Source organism: Mustela nigripes, chromosome 16 (genome assembly GCF_022355385.1).
Source record: "Mustela nigripes isolate SB6536 chromosome 16, MUSNIG.SB6536, whole genome shotgun sequence".
Taxonomy (NCBI): domain Eukaryota; kingdom Metazoa; phylum Chordata; class Mammalia; order Carnivora; family Mustelidae; genus Mustela; species Mustela nigripes.
Window position 1 is genome coordinate 7,793,031 of NC_081572.1, and position 26,085 is coordinate 7,819,115.

At 53.1% G+C, this 26,085-nt stretch overlaps 1 protein-coding gene across 4 annotated transcripts in view; it reads left to right on the forward strand.

Annotated features, from left to right (window-relative positions):
- Positions 1 to 26,085, forward strand: part of SLC39A11 (solute carrier family 39 member 11) — a 321,667-nt gene that overhangs the window by 244,185 nt on the left and 51,397 nt on the right. For all 4 annotated transcript variants that reach the window (XM_059380746.1, XM_059380747.1, XM_059380745.1 and 1 more), the window contains one exon: positions 16,017 to 16,086. In XM_059380746.1, the coding sequence (XP_059236729.1) occupies positions 16,017 to 16,086 (70 nt within the window). The remainder of the gene's footprint in view (positions 1 to 16,016; positions 16,087 to 26,085) is intronic.

Genomic DNA, 26,085 nt, shown 5'->3' on the forward strand with positions numbered 1-26,085 from the left:
CATGGGTGGGGAGTCTTGTAAGACCCGGAGCAAGTTACTTGCTCTCTGCTTTGGGCTGTTTAAAATGCAGACATTGATCATATGTATCTCTTCCCCATGGTCATTGGAAAGATTATGTCTGAAAATGTGAAATAAAGGGGCTTAAAAATAGTGCTCAGCAGACATCTCTGTCCCCTTCTGTGACTCCTCTGAGGTTTGGCCTGGTGTTCCATGCCAGTGAGTGGGTGTGGACGTGAGATGTAGAAGCTGACATGCTTCAGCAGAAAAGTTGGGAGGCCTGGGGTAGAGCTTGGTCAGTATGTTTTAGTTGACGTCATTTGGTTGACTGTACCCGGGGCGTGCACACTACAGTTTGCATTGCATTGTAGATGAGGTCAGGAGTGAGGACTGCGGAACAGATGACACGAGGCTGTGTGACAGAGGGGCGGTCGTGGCCGTTGAAGGAGATTCAAGCAGAAGAAGCTGTCAAATAAGTCGAGCAGGTGCCTTTGCTGGATTATACTCTGGGGGTTTCGCCAGTGGAGAGGGGGAGGGCGGACCGTGGAGCCAACCTGCGGCACAGGGGCTGGTGTGAGTTGACAGCCACCGGGGGAGATCATTGGTTTGATTGCCTGCAGAGCTGGTTCGGACGTGGCCGTGGGGCGGGGGCTGTATTGCGGGCTTCCTCAATCAAGAATACCCTATCTCGGTCCAAATGAAAGTCTGCCTCGTGTGGTGATCCCATCAACCCCACTGACTTCTCAAGGCATTTTTAAAATTGTTTCCCACAGGGGGCAAAGCTTATGCCAAATCAGCCCCATTTTCACACTCAGCACCTCTGAGAGGATAGTGTGTGGGCTCTAGGGGACTGGGCTTAGAGATGGAGCCACGGAATGGCCACAGAGCTGCTCAGTGTCCCACGTGGGAACCACAGCTGCGTGTCTCTTACAGCCCAGGGCCCAACTTCCCAAAAAGGAGGGAGCAACCAGCGCAGACATCTTCACTGCACTCTTGGCAGAATGGAGATTGTTTTTCTAAGCAGCGTGTGCTAAGTAGGCTCCACAAAATCCGCATATCCTGGGATCTGTGAAGAAAACTAGCAAAAAGGGATTCCATGGCCAAAGACATTGGGACAGTTGCATACTCTACTTCTGTGGGAGAGTCACAAAATGGGCATACTGGTTAGACTTCTGCTTCCATACCCACACATTTATGTGCATATATATGTGCACACCTAAATACATACATGTACGAATACAGAGAAGTATGCATGTACACAAACACCTCTGTCCACACATATGTTCATATGTGTACATACATATGGTGTGTGTGCATACATACATATCTACCCATATATACATCCACCATATATATTTGGGTGGATGTGTGTTTAGGGTCAGATATATTTGACAGGCACATCCATGAATTGTTTGTAAACATGCACCAGACCTCACAGTCCCCAGAATTCTCTTTGGGAAATGCTATCCCAGACCATCATGCCCGGTGGGTTGCAGGCGAGCCAGACTGCTGACCAGAAATCTTGGCAGTGCCGGGCTGATTTGGAAATATGTCCCCTACTGGACATAACCTTAAAGGCCCATCCAAAGCAGTATTCCAGAAGGAAAAGCCTGTCGATGTCAGGCCGGTGAATAGAGACTGAGACTGGGCCAGACGTAAGTGGTTAGGGAGTGGTGGCTCCTTCAAGGACCGGAGGGGACATGCACCCCCTAAAGGCATTTGGCGTTTTTAAGCCCGTGAATCCCCTTGTCCACCGAGCTGCAGTCTGCTGTGAATCCTGCACAGCCTGTGGAGAAAGGGCCTGTGGCCTTTCCCCTACTTCAGCCGCCATGGGAAGTTTCACAGTAATACAGGGACGTATTATGTAGGGTTGGCGGAGACGTCAAATATCTGAACTTCCCGTAGCGATATCAACCGTGACACCCCTGAGGTTCTGTTTTCTGCCTCTGCCAACACATTTCTGGTATGGAAAGCCCTGATTCCTGGGCATGTGGGTCTGTACAGATAGCTCTGATCACCAGGGGCACCTCCTTGTACAGAGCCGAGGCTGGCCACCTCCGTCTTCTCTTGGCCCGTTCTTTATTCCCAAGTCCGGGATGTTACACCTGCTTTTCTTAGATGCCATATTTGAGCTAAGTGTCTTCCCTCATTGTCCATCCTTTATGATTTCTCTGTCACGGGTCTGCGGAGCATATAGTGTTCTCAGTGTTGCGTTTTCTCCCAATTTTTCCTTCTGTGTCCCCACCGAAGCTGTTGACATTCACACTGGACAGACAGTAGCAATAGCCGAGCCGTGTGGCTCAGCTCTCCCTGCAGGGCCACACGAATTCATGAACTTGACACCTACTGAGTGTAGTCATTTGACCAGTCGTGAACACTGTTCACTGTTCACGCCCCAGGATGCATTGTTTTGTCTGGTTCATATGGTATGGTGAGAACCAGGAGTGATGACGGCATCCAGACGCGTGATCGATGGATAGCCCTTGCCTTCCCCTGCTCTGCCAGTTACATTTGCATCAAAAGAGTTTTCTACTTTGTATGACATGAATTGTTCATGAATCCATGCTGGTTCCTCTTGATTGCCATTCCTGTTTGTGTGTTTTAGAGATTCGTGAACCAGATTTTTAATAACCTGGTTTTTTTTCATTCTTTTGGTAGAAAATCACTAACAATTTCTTGGTCACCGTCTGCTGTCACCTAACTCTTAGCTCCCTGATGCTCTGGGAGTGCCCACATCTGTTTTGGATCTCCCTCATAAAAAAAAAAAAAACAAAAAAACCAGGATTTCATCTGCCAGGCACAAGAGCGGATCGTCCGTGTGACTGAGAAGGGCAGCCTACATGTGGGGCCTCCTGATGAAGCTGGCCGGGAGGGTTCTCCCAGTGCCTGCCAATGTGTCGTGGGAATGTCTTGGATCAGATCTGACATTAATTAAAAGAAGGCCCCAGGCTTTGAGCACCTTGCTAGCCGAGTTACATATTTTATTAGTTTTTGACATTTACACTGGACCTTAAGTGGGCCAAATGTTTCACCGTGATTTATGAGATCATCTCTGCTGTGGCTCTGCTGGGTGGTGCCCTGTGCACCTGGTGTGGGTGCCCAGGAAACCCAGGGCTGCTCTCCTAGCTCCCCTCTCCCCTGCTCACGGGCCGCGCCTGCTTATGGGTGCTGGGTTTGTTTTGTTTTGTTTTTTAAGATTTCATGTATTTATCTGACAGACAGAGATCCCAAGTAGGCAGAGAGGCGGGCAGAGAGAGAGAGGAGGAAGCAGGCTCCCTGCCAAGCAGAGAGCCCGATGCGGGGCTCGATCCCAGGACCCTGGGATCATGACCTGAGCTGAAGGCAGAGGCTTTAACCCACTGAGCCACCCAGACGCCCCGTGGGTGCTGGTGTTAAAGACACTGTCGCTTCCTCCTGAGCCATTCAGGCTAAGCTTCCTTCTTCTCGGGCATGAGTCTAGAGTCCACACTCTAAATTCCTTGTCCTTCACCCCTTTGTGATCTGGTTTCTATCCAACTCTGTTATAAACACTTCACTTGCAAAGATTTCCTTGAAATTCTTTTCAGATGGATTCCCCGGCCTTTCTCATTTCTCATGTGTGACCCCAGCAGCTACTTGAAATCAGTTCCTGGCCCCTCCCACCCCCCCCCCCCCCCCCCCCCCCACCCCCGCTGCCTCTTAGTTCTTTCTCCCTCAGAGCTGCTGTTTACATGCGGGCTGGAGCTTGGTTTTCGTAGTCAGAGACGCCAGCACTGAGTCTAGATGAGGGTCTGGCCCCGCCCCACCGTCAGGGTGTTGTGTGGACACACAGGGTGGGCTTTGTGAGGGGGGAGCCCAGTGTCTTAGCATTCAGATGACTGATCCACATTTTTGTTTTCATGCATTGAGGCCATCGTGCAGCTGTTTCTGCTCATGTCTGTGTGTGAATTTGTGTGTATACACACTCACGTCTACCCAGGCTCCCTGTCAGTCATACCATTGCTGCATTCCAGTGGGTGTGAGCTCGTACCTGCTCACACCATTGTCGGACCCTTATGGGTGTGAGTCACACCTGTTCACACCATCGCTGTATCCCCATGTGAGTCACACCCCTTCACATGATCACTGTGTCCCCTGTGTGTGAGTCATACCTGCTCACACCATCACTGCATCCTTGTGTGTGAGTCAAACCAGTTCACACCATCACTGCATCCCTCTGTGGGAATGCCATAAAGTTGTTGTTTGTTTGTTTGTTTTCAAGTTAAATAGACCGGTAAGAACATTCTGGATGAAAGGCCAAGCTGGTCATCAGGGAAGTTAAGTAGAAAACAATTCTCTAGTTCACAGACACAAAGTCCAAGATGAAAAATATGAGTAGAGATGCCAAGAAATATCTAAGTTAATGAGAACGCACAACTTGCAGATTGAAAGGGCCCACCTAAACCTGCGGGTGAATGAACAAAGCCTCCCCCTCAGACAGATCTTGGTGGGATTTAAAAACTCCAAAACAAAGATGAACACATGTAAGAGCTTCCGAAGACAAAAATCAGTTTAACTGCAAGGAACTGAGAATTAAATTAACATCAGACTTCCCAGCAGCAGCCCTGGATACTGGAAGACAGTGGAACAATGCTCTTGAGATGTTGAGGAGAGGTCATTTGGGACCTAGAATTTCCTATCAGGCCAAACTATGAAGTTATGAAACAAAATCAAAATTTGACTTTTACACATGGCAAAGACTCCAAAGTTTATCAGCATTCACCCACCGGCTCAAGGACACCCCGTAACAGAATGAAGAAGGGACACGTGGCATCTGTTCCTGGCATTTTTTTTCCTCTTATTTTTTAAAATATTTTATTTATTTAAGATAGCAAGAGTGCAAGTGAGCGGGGGGCGGGGGGCAGAGGGAGAGGGACAAGCAGATTCCCCCCCCCCAGAGCGTGGAGCCCAGAGCAGGGCTCAATACCTTCACCTGAGCCGGAAGCAGACGCTTCACTGACTGAGCCAGCCAGGCGTCCCTGTGTGATTCCTCTTACATGAGATCACTAAAGGGGTCACATCCGTAGAGACAGAGCTGGGGTGGTGGTTGATGGAGACCGGGCTAGAGGGGGAAATGGGAATTAGTGCTCAATGGGGGACTGGTTTCAGTTTCACAGGAGAAAAAGAGTTCTGGAAAGGTGGTGGTGGCCAGTGCACCAGTGTGTGGATGACCTTAACACCACTGAGTCATACACTTCAACATGGCTAAAGTGGTAAATTTGATGACATTTGTATTTACTGCCATTAAAAGAAACAAGAGGGGCACCTGGGTGGCTCAGTGGTTTAAAGCCTCTGCCTTTGGCTCAGGTTATGATCCCAGGGACCTGGGACGGGCTCTCTGGTCAGCGGGGAGCCTGCTTCCTCCTCTCCCTCTGCCTGCCTCTCTGCCCACTTGTGATCTCTGTCTGTCAAATAAATCTTAAAAAAATATGTGTAAGAAAGAAAGAGAGGGAGGGAGGGAAGAAAGAGTGAGGAAGGAAGGAAGGAGGTAACTCAATTAATATCCAGAAGATAAGACGGACGCCAGAAAGAATCAAGAAAGAATCCATTGGGCCTTGATTCCTCGGACCATTTTCTTCAAATGGGAAGAGTTTAAAGCTTTAGGCTTTAAAGCAATAGCAACCTGGTTTGTAAAGAACATACGTTAGCACCCCACTATCGTAAACTCCGTTTTTATTGGATTGCCATTTTTTGAACTGACCTGGGAATGTACCTTAGATGAGCTGTATCTGCAGAACAAGTACCAAATGGGACAGCTTTCATACAGCAGAGGTGGGAAGAAAGGTCTCTGAATTCTTCAGCTTTTTCAAGGCTGAGCACAGTAGAAAGCAGCAGTGCTGTCAGCCAGCTACCTCAAGAGTGTGATACATTAAAGAAACAAAGGTATTAATATTTAAAGTTATGTAAAGTTACAGTGGTACCCACTGGAGATGGAGAAGCTAGAACTTAGAAAAGTACCTTGCCCCTTAGGTGTGGAACTAGGGGTAGGGAGCGGACATGGGGAGATTTATTACTTTAGATTTTGCTGAACATGATGTTTTCTTCCATTTGTAGGTGTATTGCTTTGGTTAAAAAGTAGTGCGTAGCATAACTTAAAATAACCATTTCTTAGGTTCAAAGTAAGAATATAAAATGAGGGGCACCTGGGTGGCTCAGTGGGTTAAAGCCTCTGCCTTCGGCTCAGGTCATGATCCCAGGGTCCTGAGATCGAGCTCCGCATTGGGCTCTCTGCTTAGTGGGGAGCCTGCTTCCTCCTCCTCTCTCTCTCTCTCTGCCTACTTGTGATCTCTGTCTGTCAAATAAAAAAAATCTTTTAAAAAAAAGAATATAAAATGGAACATTTTGATATGCCTAAAGTCTCAGGAAAAGAAAAGGATATTTGAATATACGGAGATGGTCGCAGCGGAAGTAGCGATAGTGGGAGTCATGGAAGGCTATATGGGCAAGGAAGAGCGCGTGCAGCCTTAGATACCAGCCCCATGTCTCTAAAAGGGCTAAGAGCAGTACCCATCTCGTGGGGTTCTTGAAAAGATTAAATTAAATAGGGTGCCCCAGTGGGTACTCTTGCTGGCATTAATGCCATTCTCAGTCCTTTGAGTCCTAAGCAGGAGAGGAGGCCTGATGGTCAACTAAACAGAGGAGTCAGTGGGGTGTGCTATGAAAAAGCCTAGGAACGTGTAGGCTAAACCTCTTAAGGGCTGTGTGACTTTGGGTGTGTTGCTTGACCACTCTGAACCCCGGTTTACCTCTCTGGAAAAAAACAACAACAATAACAATATCAGTTTTGCAATTGAATTAGGGTTAGATTAGACCAATTTAGATAATCAACGTAGAGCACCTAGGGCAGGCTTTGGCCTAGTTATTGAGTCTGTTGGCTACAAGTTGCAGAGTGAGAACCCAAAGGGCTTTAGGAAAATAGTGGGGTATTGAAAGGATGTTGACGTATCTCGCATACCCACAGGAGGTACAGACGGGCAGCCAGGCTCCAGCTTCAGGCTAAGTGAAAGACAGACACAGACACTTCCAGGATCCAGTTCACCTTATCTGTTGCCGCTTCTCTCCGCTTCTCTTCCATGCCCGATACACAGTCTCCCTGGCCAGAGGGTGGGTTCACACATAATGGCCGTGACCGCCCACACTGCAGAGCCCACCAGCCGCCTCTGGGCACATGGCGGTGGCAGAGCTGGGTGGAGAAGGCAGGCAGTTATTTTCCTCCTCTGTTTACATTCTTGTGAAATGCTGCTGCTCCCTTTAAGAAAGATACGGCCCCTGCCTTCATACAGGCATTGTTTTACACTCCCTGCCGTTGGCGGAGCAGAACACAGCTGTGTGGTCTGAGACGTGACCCCCTGCCTGGCTGTTAGAAATACTTGGGTGGGAGTCGGATACATGAACCCGTGCCTTAGGTCATCCATCATCCCCAAAGAGCTGCCAGACCCTAATTTCACTTGTAAGTCCTTCAGGGGGGTTAAAGTGCTTCTTCCCTCCCCCATTTCTGTCAGCCTCCAGTCCACGTGAGTTGCAAACCAGGAGTCAGCCCCACCTCCTACCTCCGAGGGTCCTGCATTCAAGCATGTCCAAGAGCTTGCCATACCCCACACATGGCCTATGGGTGCACCCACCCCTGCAGGCAGGCGGGCCCCAGGCTGCCTGTTCCTTTGGCAAGGCAGCTCTGCCCTCCGGGGATGGGACCCTTCTTGAGGAACACGGGGAGGGCAGCGGGGGTCAGCTACCTCCTGCCTCCCTAGGGCCGCGAGGTCCTCTGGGCAGGGTCATTCCTATGGAATCAGGAGCAGCGCCCCGGGCGTGCTGATCCCCTGGCTTCTCCTGATCCCAGGAGTCCCCAGTCTTTGTGGGGAGAAGCCCTTGAGACGCTGGGCTGTTAGCTGTGTGTCCGTGTGTGTGTGCTGTCCGCAGCGCACGCTTCCGGGGGCCGGTTCTCGGGCTCAGTTCTTGCTGTGACTTCCTTCCAGCAGTTTGTGAAACTCTGAGACAGGGATGGTGCCCTGGGATGGCTGTGTCCATGCTTCCCGCCTCTGTCCCGTAACTCTGTCCCACCTCAGCGTCATTTTCCCTGACTGGGAGTTGGGGAGGGGGAGCCTTCAGACTCCAGCGCGGTGCTGGGGGCCTCCTCGGTGCCTGGGGTCAGGCAGCATGTAGTGGAACTGCACCCCTGGCTTCAGATGAGCCCATCCATCGCAGGTATGCTTGTGCCGGGAAATCATTCGACGCCGGCCACGCCTGGGCTGCCTGGTGTCCGTCCTGCTTCGTCCTGGTTGTGGAGCTTGTTAGGTTCTCGGTGCTTCCTGAAGCCCCACAAGGAGTTGTTGGGAAATTACAGAACAGAACCTTGTGCACTTAAGTAGTGTGAATTGGTCAGATCTGAACAACCAGATGCTTCCCTACATGCCTGAGCTTTGGAAGTGGGAGAGGAAGCTCAGAGACCAGGTGACTGGGCAGAGGTTCAGAGAGCAGAGAACACCATGCTCTCTGGCCTCTCTACTGCACCTGGCCTGGCCCCTCTACTGCACCTGGCCTGGCCCCACTACCACACCTGGCCTGGCTCCTCTACTGCACCTGGCCTGGCCCCACTACCACACCTGGCCCGGCCCCTCTACTGCACCTGGCCCGGCCCCTCTACAGCACCTGGCCTGGCCTTTCTACCGCACCTGGTCTGACCCTCTGCCACACACCTGGTCTGGCCCTGGGCCTGCAGGTTAATCCTCTAGCTAGAGGGCACTGCCCACTGTGGCCGCAGGGGTGCAGGGTGAGGGGACCTGGCTAGAGGCCTGCGTCTGGGCATGACGCAGGGCTTGGGGGTTGGAAGAGCTCAGCATTATCTGTACCAGCAGAGACATTCCCTCCCTTTTCCTCCATGGGAACACGGGGATCTGATCTTTGTCTGCTGAAAACTGAAGCAAATTGAAATTGACTCTTGGACATGGGTATTAAACAAAGTGCCTTCACTTGCTATTTAAAGATGTGGCTGTATCATCGCTCCTCGTTCCTGCCAATGAGAGGCCTCCTTCTCTGCCGTCTCCTGGGGTGGGGAGGGGCAGGGTCTCAGGAAAGCAGTTTCTTTGAGTCTTTCATTGGAGACAGTAGAATATGCTAAAAAGCACACTTGCAAACATTAATTACGGAGTGCTTGTTATAATTAGAGGGAGACCCGTGTTGGAGTTCTTCAGTTATCAAGATCTCTTAGTAAACTCTTAAGGTACGACTATGGACGTCTATAGGAAGGTGAGTTAAATTGGACTCTTCTGGAATACCTGTGTTTCTCATCTTTCCCAGCACTTGACTTTACCCAATACAAATAGCTCGGCTAGTCATCCGTATTAGAAAGTGAGTCGAACTACTTTTTCAGAAAAACGACCCTAAGGAGATCGTTTCTCTCCTTCGCAGGGCGGTTGCCAGGCTCCATGGGGATTCTGTGGCAGTACGTGGCTGGTTGTACCAACATCCTGTTACGTGAACATGTAACACGATCAGAAATCCCACCTTCCTGGTTTCCCTTTCTGCTGGAACTCTGTGTGCGGCCAAGGACGGGCCAAGTGGGGGAATCAGCCTATTGTGGGCCAGTCTCCCCAGAAGGCTCAGCCAAGCTGAGGGTTCAGAGTAGAAATACAGACAGCAGGTGTGTCTAGGCCAGATGGGTCAACCCTCCCGACAGCCAGAAGCAAGCCCTTACGGCCAGGAAACCCCCCTGGAGTGTGATGGACACTGGCCCTCTCCGGGCCCAGCGACGGTGCCCAGATGGGCAAGAGCAGGGAGGAATCAGCACTGAGCTCGCCCAGCAGCCCTGGAGGCTCGCGCTGCCACTGGGAGTAGGCACACCCCCTTCCTCACGGCCCCATTGCCCACATGGGCCCCTCCAACCACGGATGTTCCAGATGGTTATATCTCTATCTTTTTAAAAAAAAATTTACTTACTTTTGAGAGAGAGTGAGCAAGCACATAAGCAGGGGAGGGGCAGAGGGAGAGAATTGTCCAGCAGATTCCCCACTAAACATGGAGCCTGACGCAGGGCTCGATCCCAGCACCCTGAGATCATAACCTGAGCTGAAACCAAGAATCGGATGCTTAACCAACGATGCCACCCAGGCGCCCCCTCTCTGTTTTTCAGTAAGTAGCCCACGAGGACCTGGGAATGTGGTATGTGGCTGCTCGACCTCGCTCCCAGGACTGAGCCCATACTTAAAGTTGTGTGTCATCTGGCCAGAAGGGTCACCTTGACAATGCCAACCTCACTATTCCTTTTAGCCCAGCCTACTCTCGGCATCCACAGACATCCCAGCCTGGGGAACTGCTCAGCTGCTGCAGTCACCCCTCTTCTCTTAGGGAATGACAATGTCCCTGTGGTCAGACATTTCAAAGCCCTCCTTCCTCAAGGTAATTTCTCCCTGCCTCTGGCAGCAACTGGAGAGTCATCTCCTCTCGTTCTGTCCTCAGTGGAGATGAGAGCAAGGAAGCCATCCTATTTCATATCATTTCTCCGCCTTTGGGATCGGTGGTGGGTATGTTGTTGGTTGGTTGGTTGGTTGGTTGGTTGGTTTTTTAAGATTTTATTTCTAAGTAATCCCTATACCTGACATGGGGCTCGAACTCACAACCCTGCACATAAGAGTCACCTACTCTACGGACTGAGCCCGCCAGGTGCCCCTGTGGCCTTGTTTAATAATACTGAGCCCTCGCGGGATGGGAGCTGCTGTCGTACTTTTCATACTTTGTAAGTCCAGGAGAAAACGTCCTAACCTCCCCCTTATTTCCTGCTTGTCTCTGTGCTGACCTTCTCTGACAGCTTTTGCCTGTGCTGTCTAGAACTGATAGCACGAGCACATCTGCCAGAGACCCCACCAGAGCACTGAGTGGCACGTACCCCAGAGATCCCGTGGCCCCCGCAGGGCCATCCTGAGATGCAGGGAGGGAACAGCATGGATGCCGGAGGGAGAACTGAGGCTTCCCAGCAGCGCAGACGTGAACAGACAAGGTTTCAGCTCGCGGCGAGCCCAGCAATAGCCACCCCAGAGGCCTGTGATCAGGAGTTGCCGGGAGACAGTCGCAGAGCCCAGACCAGGGACGTGAGACCCCCGTAATCTTCAGCCCTGCCCTGGGTGCCCCTGGACACCCGGATTGTATTTCAGAAGCATCTCTCTGCTGAGACCACATGACCGCTGTGTGCACGTGCGGAGGAGCGTAACCAGGCAGGGAGAGGAAGCGTGTCCCCACAACAGCCCTACTGAACCAGATACCGCATTTCTCTGCACTCCTGTCCTGGCGTTCCCTCCCATCCCCCGTGAGACCTGATAGCCGTGACCTTCAGGCAGCACTGAAATGTCACAGATGTCACCGTTTCGGAGGCTGGCAAGGTCTGCTGCAGAAGACCTGCGAACTCCCCCATCATCCCACCCCCGACACCAGCCGTGACTTTGAAAGTGAAGAAATGGTGAGCCCTTGATGGAAAAAGAAAATACTGGTTGCTGTGGTCTGAATGTTTGTGTCCTCCCCAAATTCATACGTGGAAATCCTGCACCCCGATGTGATGGTATCAGGAGATGCTTAGGTCGCAAGAGTGGAGCTCAGGGATCAGTGTCTTACTGCAGAGATTCATGAAGGGTCCCTGTCCCTTTGACCACGTGAGGACATGTCTCTGAACCAGGAAGCAGGTTCTCACCAGAGATCGCGTCTGCCAGCATCCTGGTCTTGGGCTTCCCAGCCTCCAGAACTGTGAGAAATGGATCCAGAAATGGATCCGTGTGACTTATCTGCCATCCCGTTCATGGCATTTCGTGATGGCAGCCCCAATGGACCAAGACACTCATTTTTAACTGTTCACTTTCCTACCACCTACTTAAACTCTTAGAATGTTCTAGAATAGTTTAAAACGGATGAAGAGTAGCTCTTGGTCTGAGGCCGGTGGTTCTCAACAGGGTACGGTTTTTCCCCAGGGGACATGTGGCCGTGCCTGGAGACATTTTGATTAGCACCCCTCGCGGGAGTTGCCAGCATCTAGTGGCCAGAGGCCAGGGACGGCCCTTGGCATTGGGCAACACCCAGACCAGCCTCCTCTGACGCAAGGTCAACAGTGAGGCATTTTTCTAGGAACCTTGAACCGTCTACCAGGACCTGAGTCGTAACTCCTTTGTTCTCTTCCCCAGTGGGTGACAAGGACGGATGGAGATTCGGAAGGGCGGGCAGCTGGAGAGATGGGCACCCGCGCCCCGCCTCCGTCCCCTACACCCTCCCCGCCCACCCACCCCAGGCCCTTCCACACACCCCTCCTTCCGGCAGAAGAGAGGAGTGGGTGGGCCGGGCCCCAGAGCCTGTTCCCCGCTCTGCATCCAGACCCCCACTACAGGGCTGGCGTTTATCTGATCTCTTTGCACCGAGTTAATAGCAGGAGGTGCGAAGAGAGCCAGTGGCTTCCTGATAATATTCCAGTCACTTTGGTTTCTTGTCTTAATTACCTTCCTAATTTGCACTTTTGGGGGACACCTGGGGTGTGAGCTCCAGTCGGCGCTTTTTTCCTCTGCTCCTTTTCCACCCAGCGGGTTCTTTCTACCATCTGTGGATCTCAAGTATCTGCCTTAATTCTCTTATTTATGTTCCTTCCGTGCGGGTAATTTGTCTTGGTCTTTCGTTGGTTTCTCTCCGCGGTGTTATCCTACATTCAGACAGGGCAGCCACTGTGTTCCCTTTGCCCATTGCCTCTCCTTCCCCTGGCGGAGGTTGGGGGTGGGGTTGGGGGGAGGGAGGGCTTTGGCCCCCTCTCCTCCCATGGCAGCTTGCGCTTTGGGGGCTGGGAGAATGTGTCCTCCCCTCCCCCCAGCCCAGGGCAGAGCCAAGAGGAGGGAGGGGCTCATTTTGCAGTTCTTCGCAGCAGGGTGGGGGCAGAGCGACTGTGCATTCATTTTGCGCCAGACCTCTTTGGGGCACGGATTCAGAAGCCAGCTCCCGCCACCCGCCCCTGGGAGAAAGCTGCGAGCACAGGTCTGCAGGGTGGGGGCGGGGGAGAAGTGGGGGCCTGAGATTCAAGGGTTGGCTCTGCTTCTCGAGGCTCCTGTCCCTGGGAGTGGCTGCTTTTTCTCCTGCCTTAACGGGGTACTCCCCTGCCCAACCTGCCAGAGCTACTGAGGGCATTTATGTTCGTCAGAGTGCTGGGACTTTCTCCAAATAACAGGAAGGCCTTAGTTTGCTAATTAATATAGGTCCCATGCCTCTGGTCTGCACCATCATTTACTTAAAATGACTAATTAGAGCAACATCTTTAACAAAAGAGTAGGCCAACTGTTGTTTATAGTTTAGAAAAGGAAATTTTTTTCAAAGGAAGGGAGGGATATGCCCCTCTGGTGTCGTAAAACACCCCTTAGGCCCTCCCTAGTTTTTGACACCTGGAAGGGGGGGAGAGGAGCAGGGGTCCCTGGTGAAGCTCTCTGCCTCGGAGACCCACAGTTACCTCTGAGAGTGGGTTGAGGTCTCGGCTGTGTTGGCACGAAACAGAGTTGAGAACAGCAGGTCTGTAAACCGTGGACTTGCTGATGGTAGGAGACTGGCCAGATGGAGGCAAATCGAGGTCCTCCAGCTTTCTGAGACTCAGAAGATGCGTAAAAAAGGGCTTCCTCCATCCTTTTTTTTTTTTTTTAAGATTTTATTTATTTATTTGACAGACAGATCACAAGTAGGCAGAGAGGCAGGCAGAGAGAGAGGAGGAAGCAGGCTCCCTGCTGAGCAAAGAACCCGATGCGGGGCTCAATCCCAGGACCTTGATCACGACCTGAGCCAAAGGCAGAGGCTTTAACCCACTGAGCCACCCAGGCGCCCCTCCATCCTGCTGAAAAGGATGCCTGGAACCCCCAGACATAGCCTCCTAGCCCAGCCTGAAATCCCTCTCTCCCCACTACCCAGCCCCTGCAAGCTTGTCGGGTACATCAGGCAAATCTGGAGATGGTGAACGTGCATCCAAGTCCCTCCCTGGAGTTGTGGTTTCCTCTGCACCCTCAGAGGACATTTCTGAAAGAGATAGAAAAGAACGCACAGCCAGGGAAAAGGAAGAGCTTGGACCTCAGAATCAGAGCCCGCCTGGTCTCTCAGACCAGCTCCCCCTCACCTTTCCTCTCCACTGGGGAAGCAGAGGGGATGAGTCCCACCTTTCCTCCATATGTCTAGCCCAGCGTCTGGCTGCAAGTGGCCACCGGCCCTCCCATTTCTCAAAAGAAAGACCACAGTGACACTAAGGTCTTGAATACAAAGCTTAATATAGAATCAGATTCATCTCAGGGGAAAGACATGCTAAATGGAAGCTCGGCCTTTGTGAAAAATTTACATTAGGAGCCTTAAAAATTAAACAAACATAAATCCATTTTTAAAAGCTCAATTTTGAAACGTCTGGCAGTGTTGGCTTGGCTGGCCGTCTCAGCCCCGGAGCTCATTAGAGGCCCTGTCTCGGGGGCTTGTCGGCGGTTGACTACGCTGCGTGCCGTGCGTGCTGGAAGGGTGCTGTCTGGTTTCAGAAACACACTCCCCCAGACCCTTGAAGTCTGAGTCTGATAGCGGCCCAAGAGTCATGCCACATGATCCATGGGGTTTCCTCCCCTCTGAAGTCCTAGGATTCTGTATGTCGTCATTGGTCATTATCAGAAATATGGGAAGCATCAAAATACGGTGTATCAGAATCCCAAATTCTCAGTGAGCAACCTCCAGTGGCTATAGCCTCCAGGAAGCCCCCCCCCCCCCCCCGCCCAGAAGACTGAAGCACAGAGGGGAAAATGAGGCAAAAAGAGCGCTTTCTGCCTTAGCAGGGTCTGTGAACGCCATACCCCACTGCAGTTTCTTGGTGACCCAGACTGGGTTATAGGCGAGCTCTTAGGCCTTAACATGGGACCAGTCTGAGGAGTCCTTTGTATCCGCGTGCCTCCTAGAGTCACCATCGCAAGCCCAGTGTGCCCCCAATGAAACAAAACAGGACAAAGAGAGGCCTTTCAAAGAGGCAGTGAATCCTAAAAGAAGACAAGCCCTTCTCACTTGGTTGATTTCCCCCTCTTCCCTCGTTACAACACAGAAGTTCCTCCTGGCCCCCAAACCCCTTATTTCTTGACTCTGACCAATATTGGTAGTCCCCTTTCCGGCCTTGATTCAGACAGGCCTCTAAACTCTCCCACAGATATCAGGAAGTGTTTTAACCTCATGGGACTATCCCTCTGATCCCAGGCCAGTTCCATTTTTCCATAACGTGTCCCTCTGCATCAGGTTCTTATAGACCAGCATTGTCCTCCACATGTGATCAGGGTCAGGGTGTTGGTAAGCTTGGAAGGCTCGCTTGTCCTTCTGGAAAGGCTTCGGGAATCATCTTGTCTTTCCCCAAGCTTAAGCTAGATGATAGCCACACCGTCTCAGAGGAGATAGACTAGGACTGTCTACCATTTCAAGATGGCTCCTCAGACGTCTGGGAAGACATCACTGGGCTACCCCATCAGCCTTGGGTATCGTGTTTGTTGAGAAAATAAATCCCTCTGTGTTTAGCTCAGGAGTCAGTAATCAAGCTCTTTCTGCAAAGGGCCGGACAGTAAACATTTTAGGTCTTTGGGCCATACGGTCTCTGTCACAGCTACTCTTCTCTGCTGATGACGTGCAAAACCAGCCACAGACAACTTGTCCACCGACAGGCATGGCATTGTGCCAACGAAGCTTTATTTGAGAGCACTAAAATTATGTAATTTTCATGTGTCATGAAATACTATTCTTTCCTTGATTTTTTTCCCCAATTATTTAAAAATGTGAATATTGTTCTTAGCTGGCTAAGAACAGAAATAGGCAGCGGGCTTGGTTTGACCCGCAGACCGTCGCCGGCCAACCCCCAGCGGAAACTCCGGTTGTACGGATTTTCTGTTCGGATAGCCTCAAGCGGTCGCACTTGACACAGTGAGGGCAATGAGCCTCATTCGAAAGTTGCTCCTAACCCTTCATGGTTTTTTGTGTTTTTTTTTTTTTAATGTCTGTTTCAGAGGGTCTCGCTGTCGGCGTTGGATTTGGGGCCATAGGGAAGACAGCATCTGCCACCTTCGAGAGTGCCAGGTGAGCTAGCACCCGCCGCCCAAGGGCACGGGGTGCTCTGAAGTGCGTCTTACCTGGATGGGCACCCCGAGCCCCACGGATGGAAGTGGGGGCGAGGTCAGGTAGGCTTCCCTGAGAGAGGAGCTCCGTCAAAGAGCAGGCGCACGCCGTATGTGAGAGGAGCTATCTGACGGGCAACCACTTTGAAAACACCCACGCACGTATAATCACCTGCATCCCCCAAATTCTTTAAGTGTGTAAAGACTAAACACCAAAAAAAACCCCCCACACACAAAAAACAAAGCCAGCTCCGGTGCTGTCTGCTGCTCCCTCCTTTCGAAGCTCACCCCCTTTCTCTCTCCGGACACTGCACTGGTACCCCCCAGGCTCCCCCTTGCTCGTCGGTTCCTCTGCAGATTCTCCTGAGGGCTTCCATCCCGTGGCCTCTTCTCAGATGTCTGTGTTGCCCAGGAGCCATCACTGGGGCACCCTTTCTCCCCACTTTCTTCCCCACTCGGGGAGGCTCCTCCATTCCCAAGACTTTATTTCCCATCTGTTTGCTGGTGATGCCCACACCGGTCTTCAGCCTAGATTGTTCTCCGGAGCTTCGTCTCCGGGTCCAGCTGCCTTGCAGACAGGTCCGCTTCGATGTTTCTCGGGATCCCGGTGCTCAGCGCATTGCCTCCATCTGCGCTCCCGCACAGCACGCTTCCCCGGCCCCGCCTTGCCCCGCCACAGACCTAACCAAATTCACTGCTGTCTCTGACGCCTCATTTCCATAGACGGTCACCACACCTTGTAAGTTCTACTCCCCTGCTACCTCCCTGGCATTACATGGGGCTTAGATGATGCTACAGCCTTGGGACCCCCTAAGGGACTTATCCTTCAGCCATCACAGAGGTGGATTCTACATGGTCCCCCTGCATCCACAGAACCATAAATACTACAACCTTCGGGCTGGAGGAGAGTCGGGGGGAGCCTTCCGTCCAAGGCTGGCCAAGTCAGGTGCCTTCAAGAGACCGAGGGGCGCAAAAATGCGTGCACACAGTCATCGGGTGGAGACAGCTGGGAATGGTGAGGACGGAGGCGAGCCTCAGCTAGGCAGTGCGGGAACTCTCGAAAGGCACAATTATTTTAAAAACGGAACTCCTGTTACAGAGGTGGCACAGGGGCTGCTGGTTTCAAACCCCCACATCTAGCTCATTTCACTGCAATCTCAACATCGACACCCCCTGCCCCACCCCAAGGCAATGGCCCCACCTCCTCAGGTGATCGACTGTCCCCCGTGCTTGTCAGGAACTCACTTCCCCCAGAGCCCCTTTCGCGCGCTTCCCGGGCAGCCAGACCCACGTGAGGCCTCTTTCTGCCCCATCACCTCCGTCCAGCTGTTCCCTCAACCGACGCGGGGTCCCTGTGTGTTAGGTGTCATCTCTGCCCATCTTCAAATTCTAATGCTGCGTGTTAGGGGACATGTGTGCTCCTTGAAGCCGCAGACGTGAGTGTGGGCTGGCATGTTCCAAGTCGAAATTTTCCTTGTTCTCAGCTTCTCATTCCCGCCTGTCAGGCTCGCAAGTCACTCCAGCATCATCTGTTACCGTGATGTCTGTTGTGAAAACCAAACGAGAGGTCGATGCAGGGGGCGGGGGAGGACTGCATGATGTGAGCAATGTCACCCACGTCGGGCGAATGGTGACTCACAATGCCTGGCAGACTGCTCTTCTCGGGCAGTGGGAGAGGGCCGGACCGGTGTGTGGATTTGGCTTTGCTTAGACCACGAGAAACTTGAGAGTCCGTGGGAGCCGGGGCCAGGGGGTCAGAGCAGCCCCGAGGCACTGGCCCTGGGAGCATCCGCAGGCCAGGTCCTCCCAGGGCACAGGCACTGCACATATTGTGATAAGTCTATGGCCCACAGGTGACAGCCCTGTTTCCCCCACACTCACCCTCCACCCCTGGCCCTGGCTTTCAGTCCAGGGGCACCGTGTCCCCCGGGCACATCAAGATATCAACTTGGATGGCCCTCTCTTCTCTCACCTATACTCTCTGTTCATCTTGATAAGTATTTTTGAAGAAAGTAGAGCAAAAACCCTTCCAACCGGGCTCCTCTCTTCCCTTTGAGCAGGCTGTCCCGGAGTTACGTAAGCCCCGCAACAGGACCCTCCCACTGGGATGAGCAGGGGCTGAGGCCCCGGGATGGTCAGCCTCCCAAGCCCCCCGCTGAATGAGCTGCTGGGGTGTGATCCCACCCCCGCACTGCACCCACCCCCAGCCACGGCCTGTGGGGCATAGACATTGGGCCCTTCCGCCCAGAGGTTGTCCCTCAAGCAGACCCCACCCTTTAGCCCGGTTTCCCCCACCCAGAGATCAGCATCTAGTTGGTCCTTTGGGTTCCTCCTTCCCAGATGCCCGTGATCTTACTCCTGGGTGGGGGGAAACGCACAGCAGCCCCCAGGCCGGGCTTGTGAACTTTCTCGGCCCTTGGCTCACGGTTCAGTTGAATCTCCAGGGGAGGATAGGGACCAGCGGGCGGACGAAAGGGAGCGAGGGAGAAGGAGAAAGAAAGCGACAGGCAAATAATGCCAGAGGGTGGGCGCACGAGCTAAGTCATCAGATGATTAAGCACGTCGCGTGAAAGAGACAGGTTTTGCTTGATAAAATTCCAGCTCCGTGCGGTGCAGAGGCGGCTTGCCTAATGCAGGCCCCGGGAAGGCTGGAAATAAAGGCAGGAGAGAAGATGCAAGGTGCACGCTGACCCACACGTGTGGCGGTTTTAGAGTCAGACAAAACAGACCTGGAGGCAGAAACCGCATAAAGAATAAGGTCAGTGGTTCCCAAGGAGAGAAACGGCGCCCCAGGGTGCTAGGACCCCCTGTGTCTGCACGCACCTGGCCTCGTTAAGTCTCCAATCGGCTAAGAACCCTGGGGCGGGGTGCGGGGAGGCAAAACCGCCGTCCTGGTGAGGGCTTACGGTTCCCCTCTCGGTGCTGAGAAGACATGAAAAGTGAGCACTGGGTACGCCACGGACAGAAGTGGGGCCCCGACCTGGCGATTAGAAAATCTCCATCGTGTTGAAGCACACACAGGCACGTGTATCCCAAAATTGAGGAGAGCGCTGTGTGCCGCCGAGAAGGTCAGAGCGCCCCCAGATCAACACCGCTCGGACCACAGGCTGTGACCTCGGTGTGACATTACTGCAAATCACAGAAAAGAGCCCAAACAGTTGGTTAGCGGGCAGCGAACCCTGGAGGCGCCGTTAAGATGAGCGGACGTGAGCTCTGGGGGTGAGGGACGGGAATCCAAACCCAGCGCATGTCCCTTCCCCCGCGTCAGGGGCCCTTCGTGAAACGTGGGGTGCTTCCTCGGGACTGTGGGGACGGGCCGCCGGAAGAAGCAGAGACGACAGAGGCAGGGAATGCCATCAACGGGTGCCCGGGTCGGTCCCCAGGGTGTTTTTAGGGCCAGGGGAGGATGGAGTTCACATGGTACTTTCTAGAAGGTAAGCTGAGGAGATCCATCATTGAGCGAGAGGTTGGCAGTGAGGCTGGGTTCTGACGCAGGAACATGACAAAACCCAAGAGGTGATTTGAACAGCGATCTGGCTCTGATGGGATAGTTTGGGGGGAGGAGGGAGACGGACCAGTGTGAAGAATTCAGCCCCCGGACAGACAGGTACTGACCACTGGCAGCTGTGCGCCTTCGTAGCTCCCAGGAGAATAAGGGATACGGTGACAGCGTGGGAATGAAGGAGGTTCTCGATGCGGAACCGCCCGAGGGGGGCTGTTGGCTGATTTTGTGGTGCGGAAGGGAGAAGGGAGAATTCAGTTTCGGGCAACAGGGAGACGTAGGTAATGTGCTGTGGTAGGGCCCAGAGGGGGACAGTACGCATTTGCACGGACTTGGGAACGTGTCCCTGGTGTGAATGGGTCAAGCTCACGGCTGTTCATTTTGTGCAGGGGGTCAAGCACCCTGCAGCCCGTGGGCCCGGGCCAGCCCAACACCCGGGGCTGGAAGTGGCATTTTCTTAGAATACAGCCGGCACCTGCTGGTCTCACCTGTCGTCTGTCGCTCCGTCTGTGCTGTGATGGGTGACTTGGGTCATTGCCACAGAATCTCGAGGCTGAAGGCTGAGAATATTTATCATCTGGCTCTTCGCAGGCAGCCTTTCATCTAGTGAAAGACCGTGATTTTAGTTCAGATCCATCATCTAAGGCTTGGACACCCACTGCCTTTTGTGCGGCCTCTTTCTTGGGCTATGTGTATGATGCGCCTGACAGCGGAGGGTCTCTCCTCGCCTGCCTGGCTCCACAGCCACCAGGAGAGAAGAGAAAGGTGCAGAGTAAATACTCCCCAGCCGGTGCCGGCTTCAGTCTTCCGTTCCTCCCTGGACCCCGGTAGGACGCGGGTGCGTGACTTGTGTGCGCCTCCTGCCACCTAGTGTTCTGACGCTGTCACTTCACCTTCACGGCGCCCTCCCAGGGCCCTCCGGAGCTCCCTCCATCTACCGTTGCCACCCCACAGCTCACCCCACGCTCTCCATCCCGCATGCAGTGTCCCCCTGAATTGTGAAGAATCTTAGGCGTCAAGGGGCAGCCCGTGGTTTCGGGGAAACACGGCGTTCTTCTTTCTGATCTGCTCCCGTAACAATTTCTTCTGGTTTCACCACAGAAATTCTTCAGACCGCGTGTCCTTGGGGAGTTTGCTGCTTAAACAGTTTTCCTTTCTGAAGTGGCATGACCTCCCAAGAACGTGTTCCCTGGAGAGGAAACGTGCCCTCCGCTCTCCCTTGACTCCGTGGCAGGTGTAATTCGAACCGGCGGGGAGAGCGCGGTTCGCTTTCATAGCAACTGTTCTTTACGCTTTGAGCACACTCCGTGGGAGGTGTCTGTCGTCCTCGAGCACCCCCGGCCGGCAGGTACAGCAGGCTGTGTGGAGCCGAGGAGGCTGGCTGGCTGTGGATCCCCAGATGATCCAGAAGCCACATCCCCAGGGCGCGCCTGGGCCGGCTAGTGCTAACCCACGCCCAGATGCTTCCAGGTCCATTGGCCTGTGCTCCAACCAACTATGAGGTCATTAAGTTACAGGGGGTGGTGAGGACATCAAAGTAAAACTTAAAGTGTATGTTTGCCTACCAGATCAAGGAGCAGGTTGTAAGTCAGGTGCTTTCCCCGTCTTAAAAACCACTACATATGTTGGTATATTTGTGATCACTTAAGACAGCGGTCATTGGTCAAGTAAGCAGCCATTTGTTTAGGAACAAAAATGGCAGGAGACACGTTTTCCTCGTCATTAGTCGACGGTCCCCAGTTGATGAGTATGTGCATGTATAGAAGTTATCTATTATGTATGTTTTTCTTTCTGTCCAACTAGTCTCCCTACTTTGGTTCCAGTAAATTCTTGAAAACGGGTTTGCAAGTTAAGGGAGAGAAGGTCAGGAGCAGGCGTCCTGTAATGGTGGGGAGAGGATCTTGGAAATCTTGGAGATCTAAAGTGTAAACTTCTCCATCTTGCAGATCTTGGAGATCTAAAGTGTAAACTTCTCCATCGTAGTTCACTCAACATCTGCCGTTAACCAGCTCCACAGGTCCAGCCACTCTTACATGGCCCCTAGACCTCCCTGTGGCAGGACCAGCTCCCAGACTTCCAGAAAGTTCTGAGGAGACTCTCCCTTCCTCAGGCGGCTGGTCTGGATCTCCCCACTCACCCGTGGAATTGGGTCTCACCATTCCCTGCAAGGGGAAGCCAGAGCACAGCCCAGTCCCTCTGGAGAGTGGACTTCAGCCTGAAAAAGCGGAACCCCGGTACAGGGACAGAAAGGTGCCTGGAAGAGGAGGTACTTCCACACCTTGACCCAACCGCCACAGAGTGGCCCACACCCTCTCCCCTTCCCAGTGCCACATACCACCCCTCCCCCCCCCAACTTATCACTCCAGCAGAACTGGGAATGAACTTTTGTGCTGTTCTGTATTTGCAACAGCAGATCGTGCGCTCAGTTTTATTTTCTGCCAGCAAGTTCTTCTCTTGAACCCATCAAGCTGCCTTGCCTGGAATTCTAGAGTTACCGACTGGCAGCGCTGTCTCAGAAATGTTCCTTCCTGCCTCACCCGGCACTGAGCGCTGTACCCTGAATACTGGAGAGCCCCGGGAATTTGCAAGAGGCAGGCAGCAAGCAGGTGGTGCACAGCGCCCCCGTGCGGTGGCTGGACGTTGCGGCCACGTGATGAACGAGCCCTGAGGGAGGGATGGAGGGAGGGGACGGAACCGGAGACCCGCCGATGTGTGAAGCCCTGAGCATCTTCCGCAGAGGTCATACCTACGAAAGCTGAAACTGTGTACTACATAGATACAAGTTGATAGTTTTCATGACGTCTTTATATTCCAGCTGATGGTTCAGCAAGGAGGGCTCTTTCCAGTGGTCTTACTTTCCAGCGTCTGCTTAGCAACACAGTTTTTCAGTGGCTCCCCCCACCCCCGCCAAGCCACCCCCCAGAGAGGAGGGGGAGATGCGGAACGACAGGGAAAGGGTAGGAAGCCCCTGTTCGCGGGACATCAGTACCTGGAGGGAAACAGCAGTGTGGATGGACACCCCCAAATCTGTTAACGTTTCCTTTAGGATGTTCTAGGGGTAACACATTTATTTTCCTAGTGACTTAAAAAAAAACAGTGTTATAAAAGTTATTATACTGGTTGTGAACGTCAGGAGGATGAGCCTAAAAGCCTGCCACACCCTTGGGCCGAGCCAGACGCAGACAGAGCCATTCCTCCGGCTGATCGCAGAGCCCATAGCTCCGTAGAGCTGTGCCTGAGCACTCCCTACAAGGTTCTGTGTTGGATTTTGGGGGGATATTTTTTCCCCTTGTCATTGTGCACCTCTGGAAGTGCCCCTCCCATCCTGGGAACATCTGGGAGCTCTCAAACCAGCCTCCACACCGTCTGCAGGCGCCTCGCTCCTTAAGGCCCCTCCAGCTCCTGTGTTTTGTCCCCTAGTCCTGCCAGGCTTTTTCTCTGGCCGAGTTGTCCTCTCAGAGGACAGGGTGTTCTCGCACAGGCTTTGCCCTCCATGTCCCCGGGTCTGTGCAAACAAATGTCATTGTTCCCTGGAGACCTGAGAACTCTCCAGCTGATGAGATGGAGAATCCGGACCTTCCCAGCCAACTGTCTGCGAAACGTGCCCATCGCGGGGCCTGCTGCCCTCATGTGCGGCGCTGGCTGGATGGAGAGATGCACAGGTGGAAGAATGAAAGTCTGCTGGTCACCTGCCTATCACCTGAGACTGTCCATGAGAAGCTGTTTCATCTTGGTCTGGCTTCACCCACGTGCCTGGCAGACTTTCCGCCCTTCTCAGGACCGCTGTGATAAGTAACATCATTTTAACGGAAGAGCCACCAGAAAGGAGACAAAGAAAAATCCAATGGATTTGGGAGTGTTCTAGAAGTCGGGACTCTTCACTCCTCTGCTCGCCTCTCCTGGCACACGTCGTCATGGCTCAGGTGACCGTCAGCTGTGCTGGGGCACCCTCCCAGGAAGGCCAGCGACGTCCCTCATCCCCTCCTGTAGGCACGAGAGAGGGGCTACGTGTCTCCCTCGGAAAGCTGGTTTCCTTCGAAGGGTGGGGACGTTCTCTGATGTGAATCTCTGTGTGTTTCTATTCGTATGCCCATCCCTCCCCACACACGGTGCGACAGAGACAGAAAAGCACCCACAAGAATTACTAGGAAATGTGCACCTTTCAGGACACTGTCCTTCCGGTGGCACCTCCGGGTCAAGCGGGTTGGACTCGGGCGAGCAAGCACCTGGGAATCTGACCGTGTCCTTGACTCTTAACTACCCACACCACAGTTTCTGTGGACATTTCATGAAGAGAGGTGGCTCGTCTTTGGGGTCCCAGCACTGTTGGGCTTCGTGGGACACAAAAATGTCCCCTGTGTAGGTGAAGATGGGCCCAGGACTGCCACCTTCCATGATTTGCAAAGTAAAGACATTGAGAGGAAGCCTCGAGCACCACTCTCACTGTCAGTCCGTTCTTTCAGGAGGGCTCTCTCTGGTCAAGGCTTATGTATCACCAGAGAAATTTGTTCATATACTCTGGGAAAAAACGAAGTCCTTTCTACCATCCAGATAGGAATTTACTTCGTCTCTCTCTCTCTCTCCATTCAAATTCAGAGCAACATATAACACGAAAACCTTGTTCAGTACTACCTGAAATCTAATTATGTTTTTCATTCAGATTAGTGAGTTTGAGCCCCCCCGGGCAGTCCAACAAGAGGAGGTTGGCCGTCCGCTTTATTTCACTGTTGTGTAGCAAGCTCTGTCGGAAAGCTTACGGTGTGGTCGTCTGTGTTGAAAATCAGTTTCTCTAAATCGGGGTGGCGCATTTGCAAATATTTTCCTCTGCGTTCTCCTCCTGTCCTCTTCCCCTGGGCGCAGCAGCCATCCTGGAGAGGGGGCGGGGCGAGAGAGGGAAGTTTGCCAGGGATCTTGACTCTCGAATCCCTGGCACTACCCAGAAAGGGACAACTTCTCTCGGAGAAGAACCTGATACCGGAAGGCACTAACTTCCTTTCAATCGACGAATTCTGCTTCTGCTACTGTGTGGCAACAGGGGCTCCAGGACAGGATAATGTCATAGGGAAAAGACTCATTTTTAACTCACATCTGAATTACAGGGTGTAATTCTAGATACACCCACGGAATGTGGGCTTGTTTGCCCGATGTGGGGTGTGGGGTGTGATCTGGGAGAAGGCAAGGAACCGCCACACGGTCAACCGCAGACTCTTAAGCACCTGCTTACAAGGTTGGGAGGAAAGCAGGTGTTGCTCATGGGGAGGGAGGTAGAGCGCCCCCTGCCGACGGCTGCTTGCATGCGCAGGGCACCGTGACACCCATGAGAAGGCATCTGGGGGAGCAGGGGGCTGGTGCCGCACCCGCTCCTCGCCAGTGCGGCACCCAGGAGAACAGGTGGACTATTTGAGAGCTGGAGCTAGACCACCCAGGTTCGAATCCCGGCTCTGCCACTTGCTAGCCGTCCAGCTGAACAGGTTGATGTTTGTTCTGTGCCTCAGTTTCCTAATTTGCAAATTCCCACAATAGTAATCATCGTCAGTAGTCATAGTAGTAGTAACGATCATAGTGTCTTTGGCCTGCCCATTGCAGACACTCCAGGCCGATGCCCAGCCCATTTCTCCCAGCCCAGGTTCCAGGACAAGCGCTCCCAGCCCCCTGCCTCCCCAGAAGGAGAATTGGTTCGGAAGTGGATTCTGTAGTCTACCTGGGGTCACACAGGCTTGGAGGCCCCAGGCCAGGAATGTGGGCATCTCTAGGTGTGCGTGGCTGGGCCTGACATTGCTTCTTCTGGCCTATGTCCTGGGCCCCATGCCTAGCATCCTTTCCCTGATTTCCCCTAGGCCCTCTCCGGCTGATTTTGCGGCTGTGTCTCAGCGCGGAGTCTTCGCACGCACTGTCCCTTGCTCTGGGACTTCCTAGCCTTTATTGTGTGGCACATGCTTTTCTCCGTCCTGCACCCTTGCCTGGAACACAGCCTGGGCCACCTTTTCTTTTCTCTGCACCGGACCCAGGTTTAGACTCTGCCTGGTCGACTCTGCACCCAGGATGGTTTGTGGGGGAGTGAGGGTTGACAACCTGCCCGGAATTCTGTAGGTAGTTTCATAATGGACAGCCCCTGCCAAGGGCCTGAGTCGCTTCCCCCTTGTCCCACAATCCATGGACTCGCTTCCAGGCCTCGAGTTGCTTGTCCCAAGCTGTGCAAGAGGACGGACAGGGTGGCAATGGGAACGGGGCAGAGAAAGGTCTGTGTCGTCTCCTGCCCCTGGGAAAGCCACAAAGAAACCACACTGCTGTTCTCAAAGAGCTTTGTAGGGTCCGTGCCTCCCCCCAAGCCCGCCGCAGGCTAAACAGTGTACACGTTGTGTGGAGATCAGTCCCCTGTGCCAAGATGTCCAGCCCTGTCGCCAGGGACTTGGGTGGGGGTGGCTGGAGGCAGTGGTGGGGGAGGCGGGGGCCACAGCA